The following is a 22549-nucleotide window of genomic DNA, read 5'->3' on the forward strand; positions in this document are numbered from 1 at the left end:
ACTCTTCCTACATGCTTAATCGTTGTATTAAATATGTTTATATATTATAATGAATAATATTGGCCACGACTCTTCCTCGATGTGAATACCTGTGAATGATCTTGATTTGGATCTGTTGTCGTAAAATAGAAGTCCCCAACTTGGGATTTATGTTTTGAGATTTTTTTTTTTAATAAATCTTGTAATACATAAAAAGGCATATGGTATTGTCCTGTGAATGATGTGGATAATTGATAGTTCGAAAGCACTTTGATTGTGATATGAGTAGAGGGTTGGGTGAGAGATTTGGATCAGCGGCATATGGTATTCAAGATAATTTAAGCGTGAGTGCAATGGAATTATTCTTGCGGAGCTATCAAAATTGTGTTTTATCTTTTAATGTTTCCTACATTGTATTAGATATTTCTAAAACTTGGAACCTTTGAACTGTAGTTAAATATTGTGTTTTGGGTAGCTACAGATCTTTACCGTGGACGGTTGTGGTGTTTGAATTTAGGTTAGTATGTTAAAGACGTTTACTTGTTATTATCTTGGATCAAAGAAACAAAATTTTGCTTCATTTTACCTCTAATATTGTTAAGTGGTTGACTAGTGATACAGGTTACAGCCTTGCATATTTTTTCTAGGACCATGTCCTGGGAGATATGCAGCCATGTCATGGAGCCTAGCCTAGTCACGGATTTGGGGCTTGCCAGGACTTCACATGGTTGTTTTTTCAACTTCCTATTGTTGATGCTAAGTGGCAAAATATTATGTGCCTCAAGTAAATTATGTCACGTTACAACCAGTGATGAAGTATAAAAGCCTTTCTTAATGAAGTTCGGTGGGTTACCCTCCCTTTCCCTTGGCAAAGAAAAAAATTTATAAGCCATGGATTTTGATTATAAAGACCATCAATTTGAATCTATTGAAAAAAAATTGACCCTGCAAAATATTTTGTTTTCTGATCTCGTGGGGTGCACCCACATTTGATTGATGTGAGTATCCATTTGTAATCAAAAAAAAAAAAAAAAGAAAGAAAGAAAGATTGGCCGACCAAGTAACAAGGTTGTAATCATAAATCAAAATATCTTTATTAAAGAAAGGGAGAGCATGGAGGGAGAGATGGATATACATATTTTTAATCTTCTAACTTTTTGAGTTCTGGTGCCCATTATTGTCGTCACAATGGTGATAGCATGGTAGGGAGAAAGAAAAAGGAGTGAAGGTGACAATTTTGAGATTAAATTAAATTAGAAAAAATTATCGTCATCATCATTATTTTTAGTAGTGGACCAGTGATGTTGATAGAAATCACAATTAATGACTTGTGAGTGAGAAGAGGAATTACAACCAGTAAGAGAGGATAAAAATTTGGATAGAGGAGAAAAATGAGAGGAGATTTTTATAACATCTGAATGATCCTAAAATATATCAAACTGCTTGAAATCAAATAAATCTAAATGGTTAAGCTCAATTCAAACCATTTTAATGTGGACTTGAATTCAATAATCGAATTGTTCCGGTTCCTAACTTGTCCAAGTTGAAATGATTAGACAATCTTTAATTGAAAAGATCAGGCAACATATTACCAAAGTTTGTCTGAATTGGTTCGATCGTAACCTTACCTCCATGAATTTAAATCTAATAAATTTTAATATTTAAATCAAAACTTTGAAATGTTGTCCCGGAGTCTTTGATTGTTCCACTTAATATCTCTTACTATGGAATATTTTAGCTCTATATAGAAAGAGAGAAATAAGAGCAATGCACATCCTTAGTTTAAAAAACATAATATATCAATACTAAATACAGTATAAACAACAAAAACTTGAACTAGATTGGGGGACTTTATCCATATTCATATTTGGATCCTCTCCTTCTTCCTTTCTCAAAAAAAAAAAAAAAGGATCCTCTCTAATCCAGGTTTGGAACTTGGGAGGGTAGTCATACGCTAAATCATAGGTCATTTATGAGCTCGACGTCAGCTCGCAATTTAGAGGCCACTCATTCATGCTTTGAGAAAAAGGCACAGGGGGCCGATATTTTGCAAAACACGGATGATGACCCGTTTATCACTGACCACAATACGAACTGCAACATATGGACGACCTGCGATGTAATAATTAACAATAGCCTCCAGTGATGTATCAAGAAAAAAAGAAAAAAAAAAAAGCCTCCAGGTCAACTCGTAATAAAACCTCTGAAGCCAGCACACCCAAAACTTTTCACTTCTACCAAACAAAGGGGCAATGGACAACAAAGAAAATAAATCATATTTATCAGATGCCATCTAGATTTTTTTTCTTTTTTTTTTTCAAGGATGAAAGAGAGACTCCGGATAAATTTGGTCGCAGGGGACCTGGATGAGGTCGGCGGTCTGTGCCGACTTTAGAATGCGTTCCATGGACTTCGTCGCTTTCGATTTTAGTCTTCAGATTCAATGCCGAATTTACTTGTGTGCCAACGGTGTGAGGCGGGGAGAGCATATTCTCTTCGATTAACTAGTATATATCCGGCACAATGTACGAGATATATTTTTTATTTTAAAAATAATATATATTTTTATTAATATTTAAATAAATATAATAATAATAAGTATCGAACTTGAACAGTGAATATTATCAAATTTGAGTATATCTTGTATATATCTAATGGCTCAAGTTTCACGCGTGCTCTTAAATTCTTTATTTTTTTTATTTTTTTAATTATTTTTGAATACTTCCATCTTTCCTTTCTCTACTCTCACATCCTTCTAATCCTCTAGATGGCTAAGTCGGCTATGTTACTTAGAACTAGAATGATCTTGTTTTATTGAATCGCTACTACCACCAACGACAGCAGTATTTTCGAGCTCCAAACAAAAAGAGGACATATATTAGTGGCAGAATTTAGTCATAAAAACATCTTCGATGGCTACATTCTCATCTCTAATAGAAGAAGGTGAGGATTGAAAGTAGTCTTGTGAGATTTTAATCAAGAATTGATTAATAAAATAGTCGATGCGAGTATGTCTAACTGATAGCTCGCGAGAAAATCTAAGTATTAGAAGTTGAGGAAAAAAATTTTTCTATATGAAAATTTTGGGGGCGGTTAACTAGGAGGAGGAGAGGAGAATGGAAAAAAAAGAGAAAATTTTGAAAACATAAGAGCGACAAAAGGCCATGATTATTCTCATGATATTATGTTTACGTTTATCCTATTGTAGCTGAAATATTTGCTTATGAAATTAAATAATTATTTATTAAATATATTTTTTAAAAAAATATTTTTTATGTATATATAGTGGATATATTTTTTATAAATATAATAAAAAATTATGATTATTCTGTAGTATCTCTCTCATATATATATATATATATATATATATATAATATTTTTAAAAAATTCATATATATGTGATATATTATTCATAAACATAATAGAAGGAGGGCTTTATACTTGAGGCAGCTTTATCAAATATGCTATTTATTATCTTACTTTAAATACATGATAAAAAAAAAAAATATTTATTATTTTAAATAATTTATAAAGAAGATTTTTTATCTTTTTGTTAAATTTATTTTTGATTACAGACATACCATACATAGGTATAGCATAAATATATTTTTAAATACTATTTAATATTTATTTAAATACTATCTATCTTTTCAAACCATATATTAAAATATTATTTATCATTTTTATGTATATATATATGATAAATATACCATGTGTACGGCGAACGGAGGCTTTATCAACACGGAGAAGGCTCTAGTTGATAGAGGCATATATATATATATATATATATATATATATATATATATATATATATATATATATATATAAAAGGTAAGGGCTAATATTTATATTTTGGACAGAATTAATTAATAAATTTAATTTTTATTCCCCGTCCCAACCTATAAAATCGGAAAGGTGACAGCGGCCTCGGCACACACTCGAAAGAAAGAATTGCGGCCTCGCCCAAACAAAGAAACACACAACCTCTATCCTCACGAACTCTCGTCTTTTTGCCTTCTTCCCTTTCCGATTACTCTCGAGGTAGATCTTGATCTCGTCCTCGAACCCCACCATGCATCGGTTCATTTGTTGTGGAGAAATTAGGGCTGGAGCTCGGCGATTGGCCTCGAATTGGTTCTCTCCTTCCTCCAGCTTTACGTATGTTCTTTTCCGGATCGCTTCGAATCTTGAAACAATAATTGGGTCTCGGATGTTCTTGAACAAGTTAGGATGTATGATCGTTAAGTTTTTGCCGTATATGGCATTAATTCGATTCAGATTTTTGCATCCACGCTGCAATTTCTTGGAACCTAGCGTGCCTAGATATAGGCTCAACATTCAGAGGTTTTCGGAAGAGCTGGTTTGAATCGATTATTTTCGTTAATATTTTACTTTTCTTTTATTGATATAGTTACAGCGTTTTTTTTTTGTGTGCAAGTCGTTTGTTTGTGTGCACGTCGTTTGTTTGTGTGTGTATGTCTGTATTTCTTGTTTCTAGTTGCTGTTTGTTATCTGGATTGTTTCGAATGTGGAACAATACTAGGGTTTTGGATGTTCTTGAAAACTGTTTGGGTTTAGGATCTTTAAATTTTTGCAATACATGCAATTGCTTTGACTCAGATTCATGTTTCTAGTTGTTGTTCGTTATCTGGATTGTTTTGAATATGGAACGATCGTAGGGTTTTGGATGTTCTTGAAAACTATTAGGGTTTAGGATCTTTAAGTTTTTCCTATGGATGCAATTGCTTCGATTCAGATTTATCCCTTTATGTTGTAATTTCTTGCACCCACTGTGCCTATATTTAGTTTGAACCTCAATGGTTTCAGGCATAGAAGCTTGTAGAGTGGCTTTGAATCAATTCTTTTCATTAATCTTAGTGAAATCGAGCAGAATTAGATGAGTTGGTAATGGTTCTTTCTGTTCTTGCTAATTGGATGTGTCACTTCTAGGTATAACTCATTTTATGGATCATTTTTGAACCAGCTAAACATTATTGAGTTCTGGATGTTTCTTCAGAACTTTTTGGGCTACTGCTTTCGTGCCTATGCCTCTGTGATGTGGTTTTAGATACTACCATGGCTAGGTTTAGTTTGTTTGGAGGCTTTTGTTCGAATCAATTCTCTTCATGAACCTCCTGCTTTCTTGGAATTGGTCAGAATCAGATGGTTTGAAATAATTGATTTCTGGTTTTATGCTATATATTGAATATCATCCACAAGTTCTTGATTTCTTTATTTTTATCAAATTTATTGTATTGTAATGTATTCTTTTTTCCTTTTTTTTCCCATCTACTGTAATATGTAAGTTACTAGCTTGCAATTATTCTATGGTCAAAAAATCAAATAATCATGGTTTCGAATAGTTACCATTGTATATTATTGACTTGAGATTTTAAGGATGAATTCTAACCTATGTGTTTCGATTTTGTTGATTGTGCCACACAAACAAATTTAGTTAATTAAAGGGTTTATGGCATTAGCGCTTGCTTTTCTTTCCTGTATTTGTAACTGTGGTATTGGTTTGAACCAATTAAATAATGATAATTATGTACTTCTGTTCTTATATATACATAATGCCAAGGTATCTAGGAAGTGCATGGATAACTGATTTATTCTGCAAAAGCTTAAGTCTTCTCAAAAGATTTACTGAAAGATGCTTGGTTTATATTTGATCTTATTGAATTTACATCAAAAGGCTGATTTAATTGGCTGTGAGCCTGTGATCAAAGTTTGGCTTTTAGTGTCATTTGTGCCACTGACAGCTAGTAATTCCATTCCATATAGTTTATTGGTACACGATACGGATACCTTAACTTCATTTTTTTAATCTATTCAATGCAATTTCTTTTTTGTACGTCAATTATTTTGCAACCTTCGATTTAACATATAGTAATTTCTTTTTATAGTTGGCATATTTGATGAATGTCTCTTCTGCTTGTACACAAGTTTATCTGCTGTAATGCATGTTCATATGCGCTAAATGAAGATCTATATATTTATATGATCGTTTCATGTAAATTTAGTACTTCTTAATTTGATGAATCTAGGAGTTTTGTATTTGTGTCTTGTTTCTAACTTCCTTGCAATCTCAATGTTTTGTAGATCCTTACACTCACCACCTTTTGCTACAATTGCTGTGGAAGAAATTTCAGGCTCTCATCCTGCAGAAGTATATAATTTGGGTACATTCCACTTCAGATGACTGATTGTACACATTGTTCTGCATCTGTAAATGCTTGTAGTATTTGTTTTCCATATATGCTGTATGCTCATATGTGAATCTTGTAGAAAACCAGATCTGTCTGGTTAATGGAAAGTGTGTATCTAATCATGCAACCAAGCTGTTCAAGCAAAAGGCTTGTTATAATCATTAAATCATGATGATTAGTTGACTGGACTTTATAGATTAGCATCTCATAATAATTTTTTCCCTAAAACATTGTCTGGATAAGAATATGGTTCATGCAGTTGAGATATAAATCTTGAAGAGTTCCGAGGTTTCTAGCTTCTTTGAATGGATTTTGTTTTCTGTCAACATCATCAAGTTCTTCTCATATAATTACATTATTAGCTTTAAGAATACATAAATTGAGTGGTTACAATTATTACTTCAACTGCTCTGAGACAATGGACTGCTAAAAGAAGAAATAATGGAGAAGTTGCTATTCTATAAGATGTATGTGCTCATGCTTTTACTTAGAGTAGAGCAAGAATAATTGCTTCAATAGCAAGGACAAGCTATGGTTATCTCATTAGTATGCGGTGTTATGCAGAGATTTTTATCCAAATTGTACTTTTAGTGACTCAAAATGATGGGGAAGAGGCATGTTGGTTCATCATTATGCTTTATTTGAGAGACGAATGTAAGATTGTGATGGGATGGGGAAGGCTTTTTTGTTTATTGTTATGTCATCATCATCCGAGGAAGAACAGACAAAGTGTAATGTGATGTTTTCTACTATAGGAGTCTGCAAATATTTTTCTTGTGAATTGGACTTTCACTTAATCATGTACCTGATCATAATAACCTCATATTTTGTTCTAGCACGCAGAAAACTGTAGACATATTGCCTTGTAAAGGCCATTATGATGTTCATTAGAGATTAATAATTCTATTGTTGTGGAGGGAAACTTATGCTGTATTAGTACTTGAGCTAGAGCCAGATCATGATACTTTCGAGCTAGTAGGAAGATAAATAAGAAAATTATTGCATAGTGGGCTCTCTTCTTCCATGTATTAAAGAGATGATTGATGGGGGCAAACACTCATTTATCTCTGTTCTATCTAACATTTTGTATGTTCTTAGAATGAAATTCTGTGGTTAGATTCATTTGTGTTGTATATATTGTCTGCTTAACACTGCTTGTCCAGAAGATGATGTATCAAAAGCATGGGATGATGTCTGTGTTCAGTGCAGGGTGACTGGAAGGCATCAGCGAATTGGAATTGGGTGCCTGATCCATTAAATGGTGAACCATTCATTAAAGTTGCCAATGTGCAGGAAGCGGAAATTAAGGCATGTTACTTCTATGGTTCCACATTATGTTTTCTTTTCCGACCATATCAAGATAATTCAATTGCAGAGTCTGTTTTCTCACTTGATCTCAAATGAATGTAAAGCAACACCATTTTTTAAGTTCCCATTATATATTCCCATTTTGTAGTCATCTTTGTAGATGTCAATATCGTTCTTTGTGATTATGATCTTAAACCTTGGAAATTTAAGGGTTGCACTTGTTTTTTGCAGCCATTTGTGGAGAGCTTATCCAAGTGTCCAAAATATGGGCTTCATAACCCACTTAGAGGCCAAGAAAGGTCTGGATCTCAGTTACTAAAAATAAATATATGGTTTTCAGATAATACATGCATCTACACATATATAATTGAAGAACTTTTTGGATACATCTTTTCTAGATACTATCTTACAAAATCTTGTTTTTTACTTTTTGCCTATCCTTCGAGAGAGCTCCCAACAAGAATGATCTATTTGGGCCATGGTTCTTTATGCCCTTTGTCTTAGGGTAACCCAGTCTTCCTTTTGTAATGTTTGCAAAGATGAATCAGTTAATTTTATCTTTCCATTCTCTTTTTCAATGCAAAGCCTTCATAGGCAGTAATTTAAGATTTTCTTCTTCGTTTCCTTCATGCAACTGAATTAGACTTTTTTTTTTTTGGCTTACTAATGAGGCACAGTATTTTTTTCATGGAAATAACCTTATGCTAATTTTTTAATATTATTTTTTTTAAAAAAATTATGTTAACAGTAATCCACTTTTCATTTTGATTTGAGAAATTTGATTTCCTGTTTTCATTGTTCTTTTATATAGTTTATACAACTTTCTCACTCCTTTTCTGAACCCCACCTCCCCCCCACTTTTTTTTTTTTTTTGTAGCATAAGGTCTTCAAAGGCTTTGTTATAGTCACTTTCCAATACAAAAATTTTAGCATCTGTTAATTGATGTTTTGCAGTTTTCATTGTCTGTAGTAAGCGCTCACATGTCCTCATCAATCTCTGCTCATTCCTAACACCTTAGCATGTTTGCCATCTCTGCTGATACACCACCTATCTTTATTTCTATCTTCTCTGGCAGTGAGACAGGCGCATAGATACTGCCCCCCCCCCCCTTCTTTTCCAATGTACAGTGCACAAACTGTTCTGGAATAGAGAGATGGGGAAAAGATCATCTGTTTGCTTTACCTGAATACTATGGTCTTATTTTCTTGGACTTACTATCTACCTTGACACAGTTTTCAATCTGAATGGAACCATATTTTGTAGATATCTTCTGCTGGGTGATGTATCTGCAAAAGCTGCTCATATGCTTGCTCAGCCAGAGGTAATATCTTTTCCAAATAGAAAAATGGCTCCTTTCCATTATATTTGATTCAAAAGGCAGTAAAACCTCTGGATTTGCATCTGCATGTTTGAACAGTTAACATGCTTTAGACACAACACTATGCTTATTTACATAAATTATAGCTTTTGATTCTTGTGCATGATATTAGGTTTCGGATTTCTTTTCGAGGCTTATTCAAAGAGTTTCCCCTAAGAGTTACAAACAAGCTCTTGGTGAAGTCCATGTCACCCAAAAGTTTTTGGAGAATTTCTCTGGAGATCAGGTATAAACTGACAAAGGACTATTTGGTTCCTTAAACTGACAAAGGACTGTTTGGTTCCTTTCCTTCTGCCTGAAATGATCTCTTAACTCTCTTACTTTAGCTGAACTAATGCATCTTCTTGATGGATTTATTTATTCATACTATGTTTTCTTATGGTCAACTTCAAGATCTATTTCGTATACACTTTAACTCTCTTTGGTTTCTACAAATGCTAGATAAAGAAAGTTAGAAAGAGGGAAATCCTCTTGTCCTGTTGTCAACAGTTATAAGAAAATTCATGGAGGAAAAAGAAACGGATAAAAAAAGTAGCAAAGTTCTTTCCAAGATGCACAGAACCAGGCTGTGTCGTAACCCTGCAATTTCCTCAGTTGTGTGGAAAAGATAACACTGTTAGTTTTAGTCTTTACATGTAGGTGGAGGAAAATGGTCAGAAAATAATGGGAAATATAAGCTTTTCTCTATTCTGTTATTTTTTCTTGGTGAGGCATAATACCTTCAATTCATCATCCTTTCTCATGTGTTGTTCACTGTGTGATAGCATTGAGGTTGATTATCATAATCCTTTTCATTACTTTACAATCTTTTTCTCATTTTTTTCCTTTTTGGTGGTTAAAACTATCCTGTGTTTTGTGGTTTTGCATCTTGTATATGTTCTTTGTCAACCGTAACTTCTGTTTTACCAAATACAGTTCCATTGGTACTTGTTGTCCCCGATCATTCGATTCATTTCCCACCTTTGATCTGGCAGGTCCGCTTTCTGGCTCGTTCATTTGCAGTACCTGGCAACCATCTTGGGCAACAAAGTCATGGTTATCGTTGGCCATACGGTCCTGTAAGGCTTCTATTCAACACTTGTTATGAACTATTTTCAGATTTTATAAATACCTTCCATACCAATATGGACCATTTGGAATACATGATAATTGATGCCTTGAGCGTTAGCATTGAGGGTGGACATGGGAAGACATGAAGGAATTAAAATTTAAAAGTTCAGAGCTGCGTTTTGTACAGTAGCAAATTCATTTCCAGGGGATGGTGTTAAGCTATTAATTACGGATTTCTGCTTTTGGAAAATTTATATTGTTTTTCACTCTGTGATGCTTGTGTTATCAGCCATATTTTCACGGACTCTCTTCTAGACCACTATATGTACTATAAGAAGTTCATATTTGACGTAGCAAACCTTCTAACTTGACAAAATACCTGCTTATGTGCACATGCTGATGCACCTATTACCAATTATATTTGTTTATACATGATAAATAAGTTTCTATTTATTTAATTGCATTCAGACTGTTAAAGACCAAAAATGTTCTAGAATTCATTGTTGTCAATCTAAACAGGTTGCAATAATCACTCCATTCAATTTTCCTTTGGAGATTCCCCTATTGCAACTGATGGGTGCACTTTATATGGGCAACAAACCAACTCTTAAGGTTGATAGCAAGGTATGCAAGTGAAATTTATGGTATTGGAGCTTATCAATTTCATCTATAGAAATTTTGTGAATTGTTTACTAGGAAATGACAATCAAGCTCTTGGCAGCAGAAAGCTAAATACTACCTATTGATATAAAAACTAAAGGATGTTTCAGTGATTGCATGCAAAGATAGTGTCCCGCATGTCTAGGATTTTGAGCTCATGCCTCGGTAATGTTTTCTGGTAGATCTTCTTGAAGTGTATCATGGAAAGAAGGCCTTTGCATGTGTCTAAACCATTTGACATTTTTGCCTGTCATTTATATACACTGATATTTGTATTGGCTGTTCAAAGACATGCTCTGTCCTTTTTGATTTACTTTATTGTTGTATTTTGGAAGAAATAGGTGATACCACCACATGCTTGATTGGTTGATGAATTCTTTGTTTTGTATGCATGTAGGTGAGAGACACCATGCTGTATTCTATACTTGATTTTTTTGGATTGCATATTTTATTTTTAATAGAAGAAGCAGACAATAGGGCCACAAGATACATGTAACAGGCGCAGTCACCACCTCAACCCCATTGGCTGAGCTCCTGGCAGAGGGAGGGCCAAAGACCTACACCCATTGTATCAAGGTTATGATAGAACCCAGTCACAAGAGCACAAAGCTGAATACTTTCCGTACAAAAAACCATTGAAAAAAGAGAGTAGAAGGTGGGGGTATTCCCATCTTTTCTGATAATGCATCACCAGCACTAAAGAGAGATCAGAACTTCGGCCTCCAAAGTTTGACTTGGAACAGTTTCCTGGCCGCATGCAGCCAATGAATGAACTGGAACATGCCTCTGCACCACCTCAAGCAAAAGTCTGGAGCATCGAAGCAGTTCAGGTGATGGATGACCAGGGGTGAGACTACAGATGTTTTTCCTGTCCAAAGATAATTGATCCAGGTGACAGAAAATCTCAGTGGTTCTCTATAAAAAGGGAAACTTTAGGAGAGAGGAACAGGGGGAAATTAAGTTTCTTACTTAGCTGTAGTTGTAGGATTTGTGCTATGTAAAGAGTTGAATGAGTCTTCTACACAACGAAAAGTAATGTGCAGTGCATCGCAAGTGCTTTCCTTCAGATCTAGCATTGATCTAATTAATTTAGAAGTTGGTAATACAAAGAAATAGGAAACAAGTACCAAAAATTTGGCATATGGCTTCCCATCTGATCATCATGCAAGCAAGTCAAGAAGCATGGAAACATGTTGCATGCTTTTTTGTGTCTTTTGAAGAAATTAGAAAGCTTCTTCCATACTTATGCACAACCTTTATTTTTGCATAGAATCTCTGGGCAGAGCTTTTTGAGTTCATTAGATACATAAGTTCTATCACAGTTTATCAATATCCTATAGTATTTCTGACTTCACCTTTGTTCTAATAAACCAATTTTTCCCTTTTGAATTCCTTTACATCATTGTCTTATAATCACTTCTAGTGAGTTAGAAGTTGTTGCTGACACTTAAAGGTGTTGTTACTGTAATGGCAAACAAATTTTGTAAGTTATATGTCTCATCACCAATCCTAATCTAATAATTTAAAATAATTTTTCTAGATCAAGTCCTTACATAACAATCATCATTATTCATTACTTTCTATTCCTCTTTGAGAGTACCTTCCATTTTCATCCTGTCGTGCAGCCGGTGCACATTGGCTAAATGAATCTGTTCAATGCACATTGAGCCAAGAGAGGTGATCGACATTCATGCAGTTTTCCCCTAAGTTTTGTTTTCAAAGTGAGGGTCACCTGTAGTTTTCATGCACCTGCCATTTTATTTGATGCGATGTATGATGATGCCGTGAGTGGTCTCTTTTAGATGGAAACCTTATCCTCCATAGAACCTCTCACTGACACTATCCAAATTTACCAGTATATATGCATTGGATCACATTATGGGCTCTTTCTCTATTCAGTTCTAGAGTTTATGGACATAATAAAAGATAAATGCATGATATATTTGTTGTCGCTAGATGTTTGGGAAGCTTTCCTATTATTATGCTTTTGCTCTAGCATTTTTTTGTTACAAAATCTATTCATGTTTATCAGTCTTTTCATTTCTGTTCATTTAAACTTATCTTGTTGTCTGCTTGCTTCTTTCTTACTTTACATAAACAATTAGTAATCAGTAATGGCTGTGATAGGTAAGCATTGTGATGGAACAGATGCTTCGATTGCTTCATTATTGTGGGCTGCCTGAGGAGGATGTTGACTTCATCAACTCTGATGGTGTTACCATGAACAAGTTCTTATTAGAGGTTTGGTTTGCTCAAAAGCACCTTACATATTGATTTTATAGATGTTACAAAAGACAGTTATACATTTGAAGTTACTGTTACACTTTCTCATGATTTCACTGCATCCTTTGCAAAATTTGTTATCGATATTTGAAATCAAGGTTTCAAATGCTGGCCTGTGCTGTGCCAGAAGCAACATGTGGCTTAGGTCGGCAGAGTGTCCATTATAATAAAATGGCATGAGCATCATTATTATGTTTTCAGTTTTGGCCCAATGCTGTAGTTGTGCTGGCACACCCACTGGCAACAGCATTTGAAACCATTTTCATGCTTATTAATTACCACAAATTACAGTTCTATAGGTCTTACAATTTTATTTTAATTTATTGGCATGCTGAATGCATTATGTCCGGGTTGTTTTCTGATTAAGCCTTTTGGCTTACAAACTTGTGCCTTAATGAAAGACATGATTGTCTATATGATTATCAACTAAGCAATATTAGACTGTATTGTTCTCATTTTATAGTTCAACTCTGTGGGACTCCACATGTTTCTTTGTCACATAATAATCTAAATTTTAAAGTTTGAATTTGTTGATTGAATAATTTGCTTATATTCATCTTGCTTTAGTGGGAACGTTTCTCTGATCTGGTTAAACAGGCAAAGCCAAGAATGACCCTTTTTACTGGGAGCTCCCGAGTGGCAGAAAAATTAGCTGCTGACTTAAAAGGGCGTATTAGATTGGAAGATGCTGGTTTTGATTGGAAGATACTGGGTCCAGATGTACAAGAGGTTCATTCAAATGATCATCTAGTCCACCCTTCCTGTAATCTCAAAGTTTCCATGTGTTCACTTTATACTGACCAGGTTACATCTCAACCTCTTTGACAGGTTGATTATGTTGCATGGGTGTGCGATCAGGATGCCCATGCTTGTAGCGGTCAAAAATGCTCTGCTCAGTCGATCTTATTCATGCATGAGGTATCCTCTGTCATTTTAAAATTCTATGTATGCTTCAGAGATACAATAAAGAGATAATCTGATATACGTAACATGGAAGTTGCCAATATTTAATCCAAGTGTACTCTTGTGAGAATAACATGCTCAGGTAATTTAGGTCGAGGGGAACAGTTATCTATTTTTTATAATATTGAGTTTAACATTAACAACTGACTTACTGAAAAAACTGACATGCTGTCAGAATTTATAGGGTAATGTGCTGAGAGGTGAAACTCTCAGTACAGATGGATATTTTATTCTCTTTTTCCAACAAATGTGGAATGTGATTGGGAATCTCTATCCTATGCGGTGAACTGGAAACTTCTTGGGTATGTCATGTTTTTTTTTTTCAGTTTTCTAGAAGAAAGGGCTTTAAAGTGAAGGATTTTTCGAGCATCAAATGTGTGGGTTTGGCATATGTATATTTATGTGTACATGTAAATATCTGCATATGTATAATTTATGTATATTGATTTGTTTTTCTTAAACAATTAGCGGAAGGAGTAGGACCATGTTGCTATAATTGTGTGTTCTCATTTTAAATTTTTCCATAACCTGATGTTCAGTTGTGATAGGATAAGATTAATTCACTGTATGTACGATTTTTCTGGTACATCAGTGTTAAACTTTTGCTACTATGTGCAGAACTGGGTTTCAAGTGAACTAATTCCTAAAATGCTATGTCTGGCTAAGAGAAGGAAGCTGGAAGATTTAACGATTGGCCCTGTTCTTACTGTAAGTGTATTGATTTTACTGCCAGCTTACAAACTAGTGTTTCTTCACTTAAATTATATAATAGTAAAAATTCTCTAGTCTGTAAAGTATAAAAAGTTTTTGAACCCAGGTTGGAGATCAGTTACTTATTTTTAATATCAACTTGGAGTTCAATCATTAATCTCATGTGCCCCTAAAAAAATCATTAAACTCCTATGTATGTTTCCTGAAGAAAAGGACAAAGCATTAAAATTTTATTAAGATATTATTTGATAAGACCCTGATTAGTATAGGCTAGAAAGGTGGGACAGCATCTGAAGTCATTTTGGAAATATTCTTTCGAAGCCAGAAAATTAATAGGATCTTTTCCTGTATGTTATGTCCTTGTGAGAAGCTGTATGGATTTTTGGAAAGAGTAATTCTAGATTAACACAGGAATCTTACAAAAAAGTCACACAGAGTCCTGCATCAACAGCTCGTACTCCATCAAGTACTACCTTTTAGTGAAAGGTGTAATGGGTGTGTTACACGTCATCTGTGTAAATCTTGAGTGAGATTTATGTCTACCCCAGAATTACTCTCATAGTAAAGGTCAAATCCTATAGAAAACAAAGAGTGTACGATGCCATGGAAATGATGGACTAAGCAAAAGCGGGGGCAGAGATCGAGATAGAGGAGAAGCAAGTGGGAAAAGAGAGATAACAAGTGGAATCCATCACTACATTTAAGAAGAATAGAACAATTCATTCTTTATTGCATGACTTTATATGTCATATCTCTTAATTAATATATCACAACATACTAAAAGACAAACAATAATTACTTCCATAAATTCTAGGACACATGCATGAACCATAATTAATAAGCTTGTAAACACTAAGAAATGCATTTCATATTTATGAACACATGATTAAAATATAATAACCACTAGCTATTCATTGCTCCTATAACTGATGCTTCCCCTGCATGGAACTCACCCGTCACTTAATTTTTATCTTTTAGGCGTGGTCCCAAAATACTTAGTTAAGAATCCAGACAAGCTTGTTTTGACCGCTTATGTGATCTATCCCATTATCATAAGTTGAATCTTCTTTCCTTGATGCATGAAGTAATAAGTATTAGCCTGCACATCATGTTTTGCTCATTGATCATAAAGCCATGGATGTCTGATCAGGATATGTGGGGTTGTCAGGTGTGCTATGTAACATAAACTCGATCAACAAAATTTCTTCCAATGGAAGAGTTGACAAAGCATTTCTTTGTGATCATGACCATCTTTTCAAAATTGAGACTAGCTAGATGAAATAGCCAAGATCTAGGCTGGGTCTTCAATGAGTGCTTGAACCAACTCACTGGACATAATATTAAAAATGGTCCATTATTTATGACAAGATCATAAAGCTGTCTACCACACTTAGCATAACACAATATGCTGTTGCACCTTCAATCATGAATAATGTGGGATGGTGATAGATAAAGGGTCTCTCCTTCATCTCCATATATAATTCATACATCATTATCTTAAGGGGTGTTTGAATCTTCTGGCACATCTTTCATGGAATCTTTGCTTAAATTTACAAGTCTTTTGGGACATGGTGATGCTATGTGGCACAACTCCTTGTTTTTGAAACATCTATTAGCAGATGCTCCTTTGTGGTCATCAAATCAGTCTCATAAGTATGATGCACTGAAAAAGATGATAATGGACATCAAGCATACATTTCTTCAACAATTTTCTTTATGATATGCTTCGCGAACTATTCACATATTACATGTCATCATGTCACACTCGGTTTGACAACAGAGGCCGGCTTGATAGCGAGCACAAAAGATTTCTTAAGGTTCCATTGTTCCAGTTCAAGCAAGTAAGTCAAAATTTCTGTGGAGTCAACTGATTCATCGTCTTGTTGAACAAGGCAGAGCTTTATATGAAGAGATTAAGGATAACATATTATAAGTATTGCCTGAAGTAGTTGCTTCTTCTCCAGCCATCTAGAAATGTCTCCTCTTCAAGATCGTTTGTTTAGCTCCTTTTGACTTTTGCCACCAGATTGACCTTGAGCTGTTTGGCTAAAAAAATTGAACAGTATCCCATAAGTTGATGCCAAAAATGTTCAATGCATGAAGAAGAAGTTTAGATTCCATTTTTTCCATAGAAATCTAGATTATAAAGTTCTGTTGCCTTCATAATATTATCTGGAAGTCTCCTCTGGGCGAAGATGTTTCTAGAACTAAGGAGTAGATGCAAAAGTTTGTGGGGGGTGGTTGGGAGATTGGGATGTTACCATATTATGAGGATGCCTAGGAGAATTCTTAAAATGGAGGAGGTGCAAAAGCTTAAGGAGGAGGATTGGGAGGATGGAATGTTACCACATTATGAGGTTGCCAAGGCTTCATCAATATGCTTGAGTGGTCCCTTTCCTTAAGCTAATCTCCCGTCTGTGGGGAATAAACAACACTGGATGATGATGGTTGCCTGTTCGTAGAAGTTTTGGTTGTTACGACTTCAAATAGCATCAAGTTATCTAAAGTGATGATCAAATTTGTTTGCTTGTTCTTTATTTGATTGGTTAGTTCTTTGAAACCTTCATCTATCCTTCTTTCTACCCTAGAAAAGAACTCTTCATGTTGATGAATTAGCTCCTTGTGATTTCGAAGAAGTTTGCAGTGTTCTTCGTTGTTGAACAGCATTTGTTCATAAGTGATCAAACTGATGCTCTGATACTGACATGAAAATGATAGAAGATTAAGCCCAAGATGAGGAAGAGATCGAGGTAGAGGAGAGGGAGATAATAAGTATAATTCACCACTAAATTCAAATAGAATAATACAACAAATCCAATTCTTCACTATCATTCATTATCTACTAACTCCTGACTTTATATAGATAACATATGATTCTTGATATCCCATAATTACTTTAATAAATTATAGGAGAGATATGCATAAATTATAAATGATAAGCCTAGAAACACTAAGAGACACATTTCATATTTATGAATACATAATCAAAGCATAATGACCACTAGCTATTAATAACTAATAAATGCATTTTGACACTGATGATAGCATTTCATAATCTGTCGTTTCACCATATTGGAATGGAGGACTGGATTTTCGGCTAATAGTGCTTTTCTGGTTCTTGTTGATGGCTTGATACCCCTACTCTTCTAACAATGAAATGATCTTATCAGTCAATAAAATGTTTTAGCTAAATGTGGTTGTCTACGTGGAGAAGTGCTAACTGATTATCTGAGTAGGATACTGGTGGCCATCTTGATTGTCTCCTCTATCTGTGGATGATGGTACATTTGTTTCACACTGATCATATACCTCCCAGTAGACACCCATAATTCATGCTCATATGCAGCTAAAATATTAGTGAACATAGATGATATTTGTACCGGAAATAATTGGGAACTATGCAAAGTTTATAGTTTGGTTTGTTTAAGTCATTGTAATTTTTGTCATTTCAAGTTAAACCTATAGCTTCTTGAATAGGTGATATTTTTGTGTTACATGGTTTTAATCCGTGGTTGGTGGTCATGCCACTTGCATTGCAAGCATTAAGGAATAACTGTTTTACCGCATCTTTCACTATGTTTCTATCCAACATACCCGTTAGCATTGGTAATAGCATACGTTTAGCCCTTCTATATAGTAATTTAGAAAACATTGGCAGGCATGGTAAGATATTTCATGTTATAAACTAGCATAAAGCTTGCACAATGCATGAGACACATCTTTTATTTAAAAAATATAACATCCTTAAAATATTATTTTTATTTATTTCATTTTTTAAATAATAAATATTTTATTAATATATAAAATATTTATTTACTAATAAATATTTTTATTAGTTTTACTAAAATATCATTTTATCAATACATTAATATATTCTTAAACATTATTAATCTTCCAAAAACATTATTGATAAAAATATTATTTTCCTAAAATATATTTTTATTAAAATTCTTATTTTATTATCAATATTATTAATATTATCACATTAAGATTATAACAAACCAACAATAGAAATGTTTGAAGAGTTTGCAAGATTATAAGTTAAAATGTTGTTCATTTTCTACTACACTAAAAAATATATCCTTCAAAAATCTTTTCGTGTGCGTGTACTTACTCATGGACATAATGGAGGGAAGCTTTGCCAACACCACTCTTTTGTTTAGAAAATGTACCTTCTCTAAAATATTTTTTATTAATTATGTAGTTATTTAAAAATAATATATATTTCATTACTATATAAAAATATTTATTTCATCTGTCAATTACATCTCAGTGCACTGATGTATTTCTCTTGTGATCTAGAAATAGAACACCTGCAAAAGCAACCTTATTATATATGTGTAATAGTTTTTATTTTATTTTATTGCTACACCTTAACTTGGATATAGCACAAAATATAGAGGCTGTGTCCCTCCTCCGCTACCCTCCAGACTCCACCATTTCAACGTTGAAATAGATGGAACAAGTAAATTCACTCCCTGTTTTATGTATTTTTCTTGTAAACACTAGGATTGTTGCAAAAGGTGGGGCATACACATCACTCTGGTATATCAGTATCAACTAGTCCTACTATACCCATAGATCTAAACTTGACCACTCGTGCTCAGCACATCACAGTTTTCGCATGTGCCCATTTTCTAAACTTGACTCATGAAAATGTATCTTTAACACCTTAGCCCTTATACTTCTCCTTGACAGTGACACTCAGCATTACATGTGAAGAAAGAAAATTTGCTGCAATTGAAAACTCTATCGAAATTCATGTTAGAGTTCATGATGGTTATGTTTAATTTTGGGACTAGTGTTTCGTTTCTTCAAGGTGCCCCAAACTGATGATACATATTCCATGACTGTTGAATTGAACAAGATCTTCCCAAAAGCTGTACAGTTCCTCTTAGTATACGTTTCAAAGTGTCCTTCACTTTTTTTTTTTTTTTTTGCCACAGGTTACAACTGAGAGCATGCTGGAACACATTGACAAGCTGCTTAATATTCCAGGGTCAAAACTACTTTTTGGTGGTGAACCCTTGGAGAATCATTCTATTCCAAAAATATATGGTGCTTTAAAACCAACAGCAGTATTTATTCCCTTAACAGAAATACTTAAGAGCAACAATTTTGATCTTGTCACAAAAGAAATTTTTGGCCCATTCCAGGTATTAATAGGAAGCTATGGAATTCTTCTTTTATTGAATGCTTGTGTTTAGTTAAAGTTATTTTCTTATTTGTAAATTACAGTATTTAGATGAATATCCACATCATTCATTTACATTCATCATGCTATCCTATTTTCAGAGACAAGATCCTAGCAATTAGCTTTGACATCAGTAATTTTTGCACATTGAATACACATAAGCAGTATATGTGTAGAAGAATTAAGAAATTCTCGTCCAAGATGTTTGTTGTAGTAATCAATATTTTGGAATCTGTACCTAGGTAGGCTTCTGAAAGAATCTACATTATGTAAGACAGCTAATTTTTTTAGAGTTCCAAGATATTTTATTCAAGAGTGAAAGATAAATCTAAAACAAGAAAAGGACCAGGAAGTGGTTTCACTGCAGCTGTAAGAGATTGGTGATTTTTGGAAGGGGAAGAATTTTTGTTTCCTGCGGTATTCTTTTTCATCTGGTTCTATTAATAATAAGATACACTGTATGAATATTGTGGAACTTCGGATGTGAAAAGATACACATTATTTGGTTACCAGTATACTCTGCATGGTGTAATAGTTTTCTTATTTCTTCCCTGTTCTTTGCTGCCTTCCAATGGAATTTGTTACTTAAGCTGGTGTCTGTGCCCAGATTATTACAGATTACAAACATGATCAGCTTTCGATGGTGTTGGAAGCTTGTGAGAGGATGCATGCACATTTGACAGCTGCGGTGGTTTCAAATGATCCATTATTCCTGCAGGCAAGATTTACGACAACCTAAATATTAGCTTTCAGTCTACAGACACATTGATTCACTTAACTGTGTCGAAAGTTCTCAGAGGTTTCTGGTCACCTTTTTCTGATATTCTGAAATTGTATGTGAGATCATCTGAAATTCATGGAATCTAAATAAATTACCTAATTACCTTCCAACCTTTTGTCTTTTAGTTTGTATTTTGATCCCCTCCTACCAAAGAAGAACAAGAAACATTGATAAGTTTTCTCAGCATTTTTTGAAGAAATATAAGACCTTAATGGGGAGATGTCCCCGAAAAAAAGACACTAAAGATTTCAATTGTAACTGCACATTAGATTTGCAATGTTCGATGCAATTTTTTTTTTGACTGACTAATAGTATTCATTCTATTCAAAATCTAATCGTAACTAAGTGCCTCATCTCACCAATTTGGTAATGTCTGGATACTCTTTACTAGCAGTTTGTATAAGGTCTTCTGGAAGTTTCTTTCCTAGAACTTGCATTTGACTTAGCTCTGGTCTTTTCAACTCCATCAGCACATGATCTTGTTATGGTGAAGTCTACTTTTTCCTATTATTAAGTCATTTCTTGAGAAAATTGAAAAACGTGGACAGTATCAGGTAAATATTAGTTCAGGGAACATGTTATGGTGTTGGTTGAGCATCATGCAAACAACATAGTTGGGTTCTGTACATGGGTCTTAAATTATGACTTAATCGAGCTGCAACATTTCAGCTCTGTTAGTGAGATTTTTCCATGATAATAGACCAGTTTCCATGAAAAAAGAAGACCACAGCTTTTTCATCTATAATTATTAAATCTCTTAATGAATTTTGATGTTTAACCATGATTTTTTGCTAAAAAAAAAAAATCGCTAAACTTCTCTCCGCAGGAAGTTCTTGGGAAGTCTGTTAATGGAACGACATATGCTGGAATTAGGGCTAGGACAACGGGGGCTCCACAGAACCACTGGTTGGTAAAACATCTTATGAACTTATGTTTGATTAACTATGTTTCGTGGAGCATGAAGAGTGGACTGTAAATGATTCACAGGTTTGGACCAGCTGGTGATCCTCGGGGTGCAGGAATTGGAACTCCGGAAGCAATTAAACTTGTTTGGTCTTGCCATAGGGAAATTATCTATGATATTGGTCCCTTGCCACAGCATGGGGAAATTCCATCAGCTACATAAATTAATGAGAACAAGGTCACCGTCAGTGTGTGCGTGTGTATGAGAGAGACAGGGATTTTTTTTTTTTTTTCCTCCATTGAAGATAATGAGGCCTTTTTACGAGGTTTCACCGAGTATAAATTAACATGCAAGGCAATTTCTCCTTCTATGGAATCGAAGAAAATGTCATGTTGGTTTGAAGTGCAAATTGTTATCTGTTTCTGAGGACAATGTTCATGACAGCGATGGTGCATGTTAATTACTATTCCTTGATGGTGTAATTGTCGGTTAACCTGTACCATAATACAACTCGTATGAGGCACGTGGTTTATACGAACAGCACACCTGACAGAGCCTCCCCTCGGTATTTTGGACTTCTGAATTCTACAGAACAGATTATGTATCGTTGGTTGGACCTACGGCCTCGACTGAGAAGCAATGTAGGGAACTGCTTGGTCCAGCTCCGTTCGCTACGTATATCATACGATTTTGGTACGTTTTTTCTGGATTGTTTTATTTTGCGAAGCTAATAATATCTAGGACTCATTTTGTTCATGAATAAACCCTAGAAGTGCCAAATAAGGAGCCTATTCAGCCAATATCGAAAAGCTGTGCGCACTTGGCACACTGTTTTTATGGTAAAAAGGTCCATGGCATGTTACCAAAAAGAAAAAAAAAGGGGGACACGGCAGCTGGAGACGGAAGGTCTAACTTTGTTCACGTTGATGGGGAACCGCCTGTCAAACCAACTTTTACATTGTCGTAGTCTTTCCGAGATTTCTAATCAAATAAAGTTTCAGATTTATGATTGGAATCTTTACTATGCACTAAAGTAGAGTCTAGTACTCTTAGCACGACATTTGTTAAGCTTTAAATATGCTATGTGTCAAGAAGCTATGGATATGCTATGTCGTTATTTGTTTATGC

The 22549-nt window shown here is 34.4% G+C and overlaps 1 protein-coding gene across 4 annotated transcripts; it reads left to right on the forward strand.

Moving 5' to 3' along the window:
• Positions 1–3914: 3914 nt before the first annotated feature.
• Positions 3915–21823, forward strand: LOC105054405 (probable aldehyde dehydrogenase). 4 transcript variants are annotated; one of them, XM_010935931.3, is made up of 16 exons: positions 3915–4137; positions 6082–6161; positions 7393–7496; positions 7728–7795; positions 8761–8818; positions 8988–9101; positions 9850–9933; positions 10445–10549; positions 12713–12826; positions 13466–13597; positions 13697–13786; positions 14450–14539; positions 19489–19698; positions 20344–20454; positions 21344–21423; positions 21505–21823. In XM_010935931.3, exons 1-16 carry the CDS (start codon positions 4052–4054, stop codon positions 21641–21643), a joined length of 1665 nt encoding a protein of 554 aa, XP_010934233.1. In that variant the 5' UTR covers positions 3915–4051; the 3' UTR covers positions 21644–21823. The 4 variants fall into 4 exon arrangements, with proteins under 4 accessions (XP_010934233.1, XP_010934312.1, XP_073107052.1 ...); XM_010936010.3 differs by having other exon boundaries at positions 12734–12826; XM_073250951.1 differs by having other exon boundaries at positions 4077–4137; positions 8730–8818.
• Positions 21824–22549: the final 726 nt, after the last annotated feature.

The sequence above is a fragment of the Elaeis guineensis genome, chromosome 2 (genome assembly GCF_000442705.2).
Source record: "Elaeis guineensis isolate ETL-2024a chromosome 2, EG11, whole genome shotgun sequence".
Taxonomy (NCBI): domain Eukaryota; kingdom Viridiplantae; phylum Streptophyta; class Magnoliopsida; order Arecales; family Arecaceae; genus Elaeis; species Elaeis guineensis.

Coding starts and splice junctions, on each gene's coding strand:
- LOC105054405 (XM_010935931.3), top strand. CDS start 4,052: ATGCATCGGTTCATTTGTTGTGGAGAAATTAGGGCTGGAGCTCGGCGA. Junction 9,934..10,444: donor ATCGTTGGCCATACGGTCCT/GTAAGGCTTCTA, acceptor CAATCTAAACAG/GTTGCAATAATCACTCCATT. Junction 14,540..19,488: donor CGATTGGCCCTGTTCTTACT/GTAAGTGTATTG, acceptor TTTTTGCCACAG/GTTACAACTGAGAGCATGCT.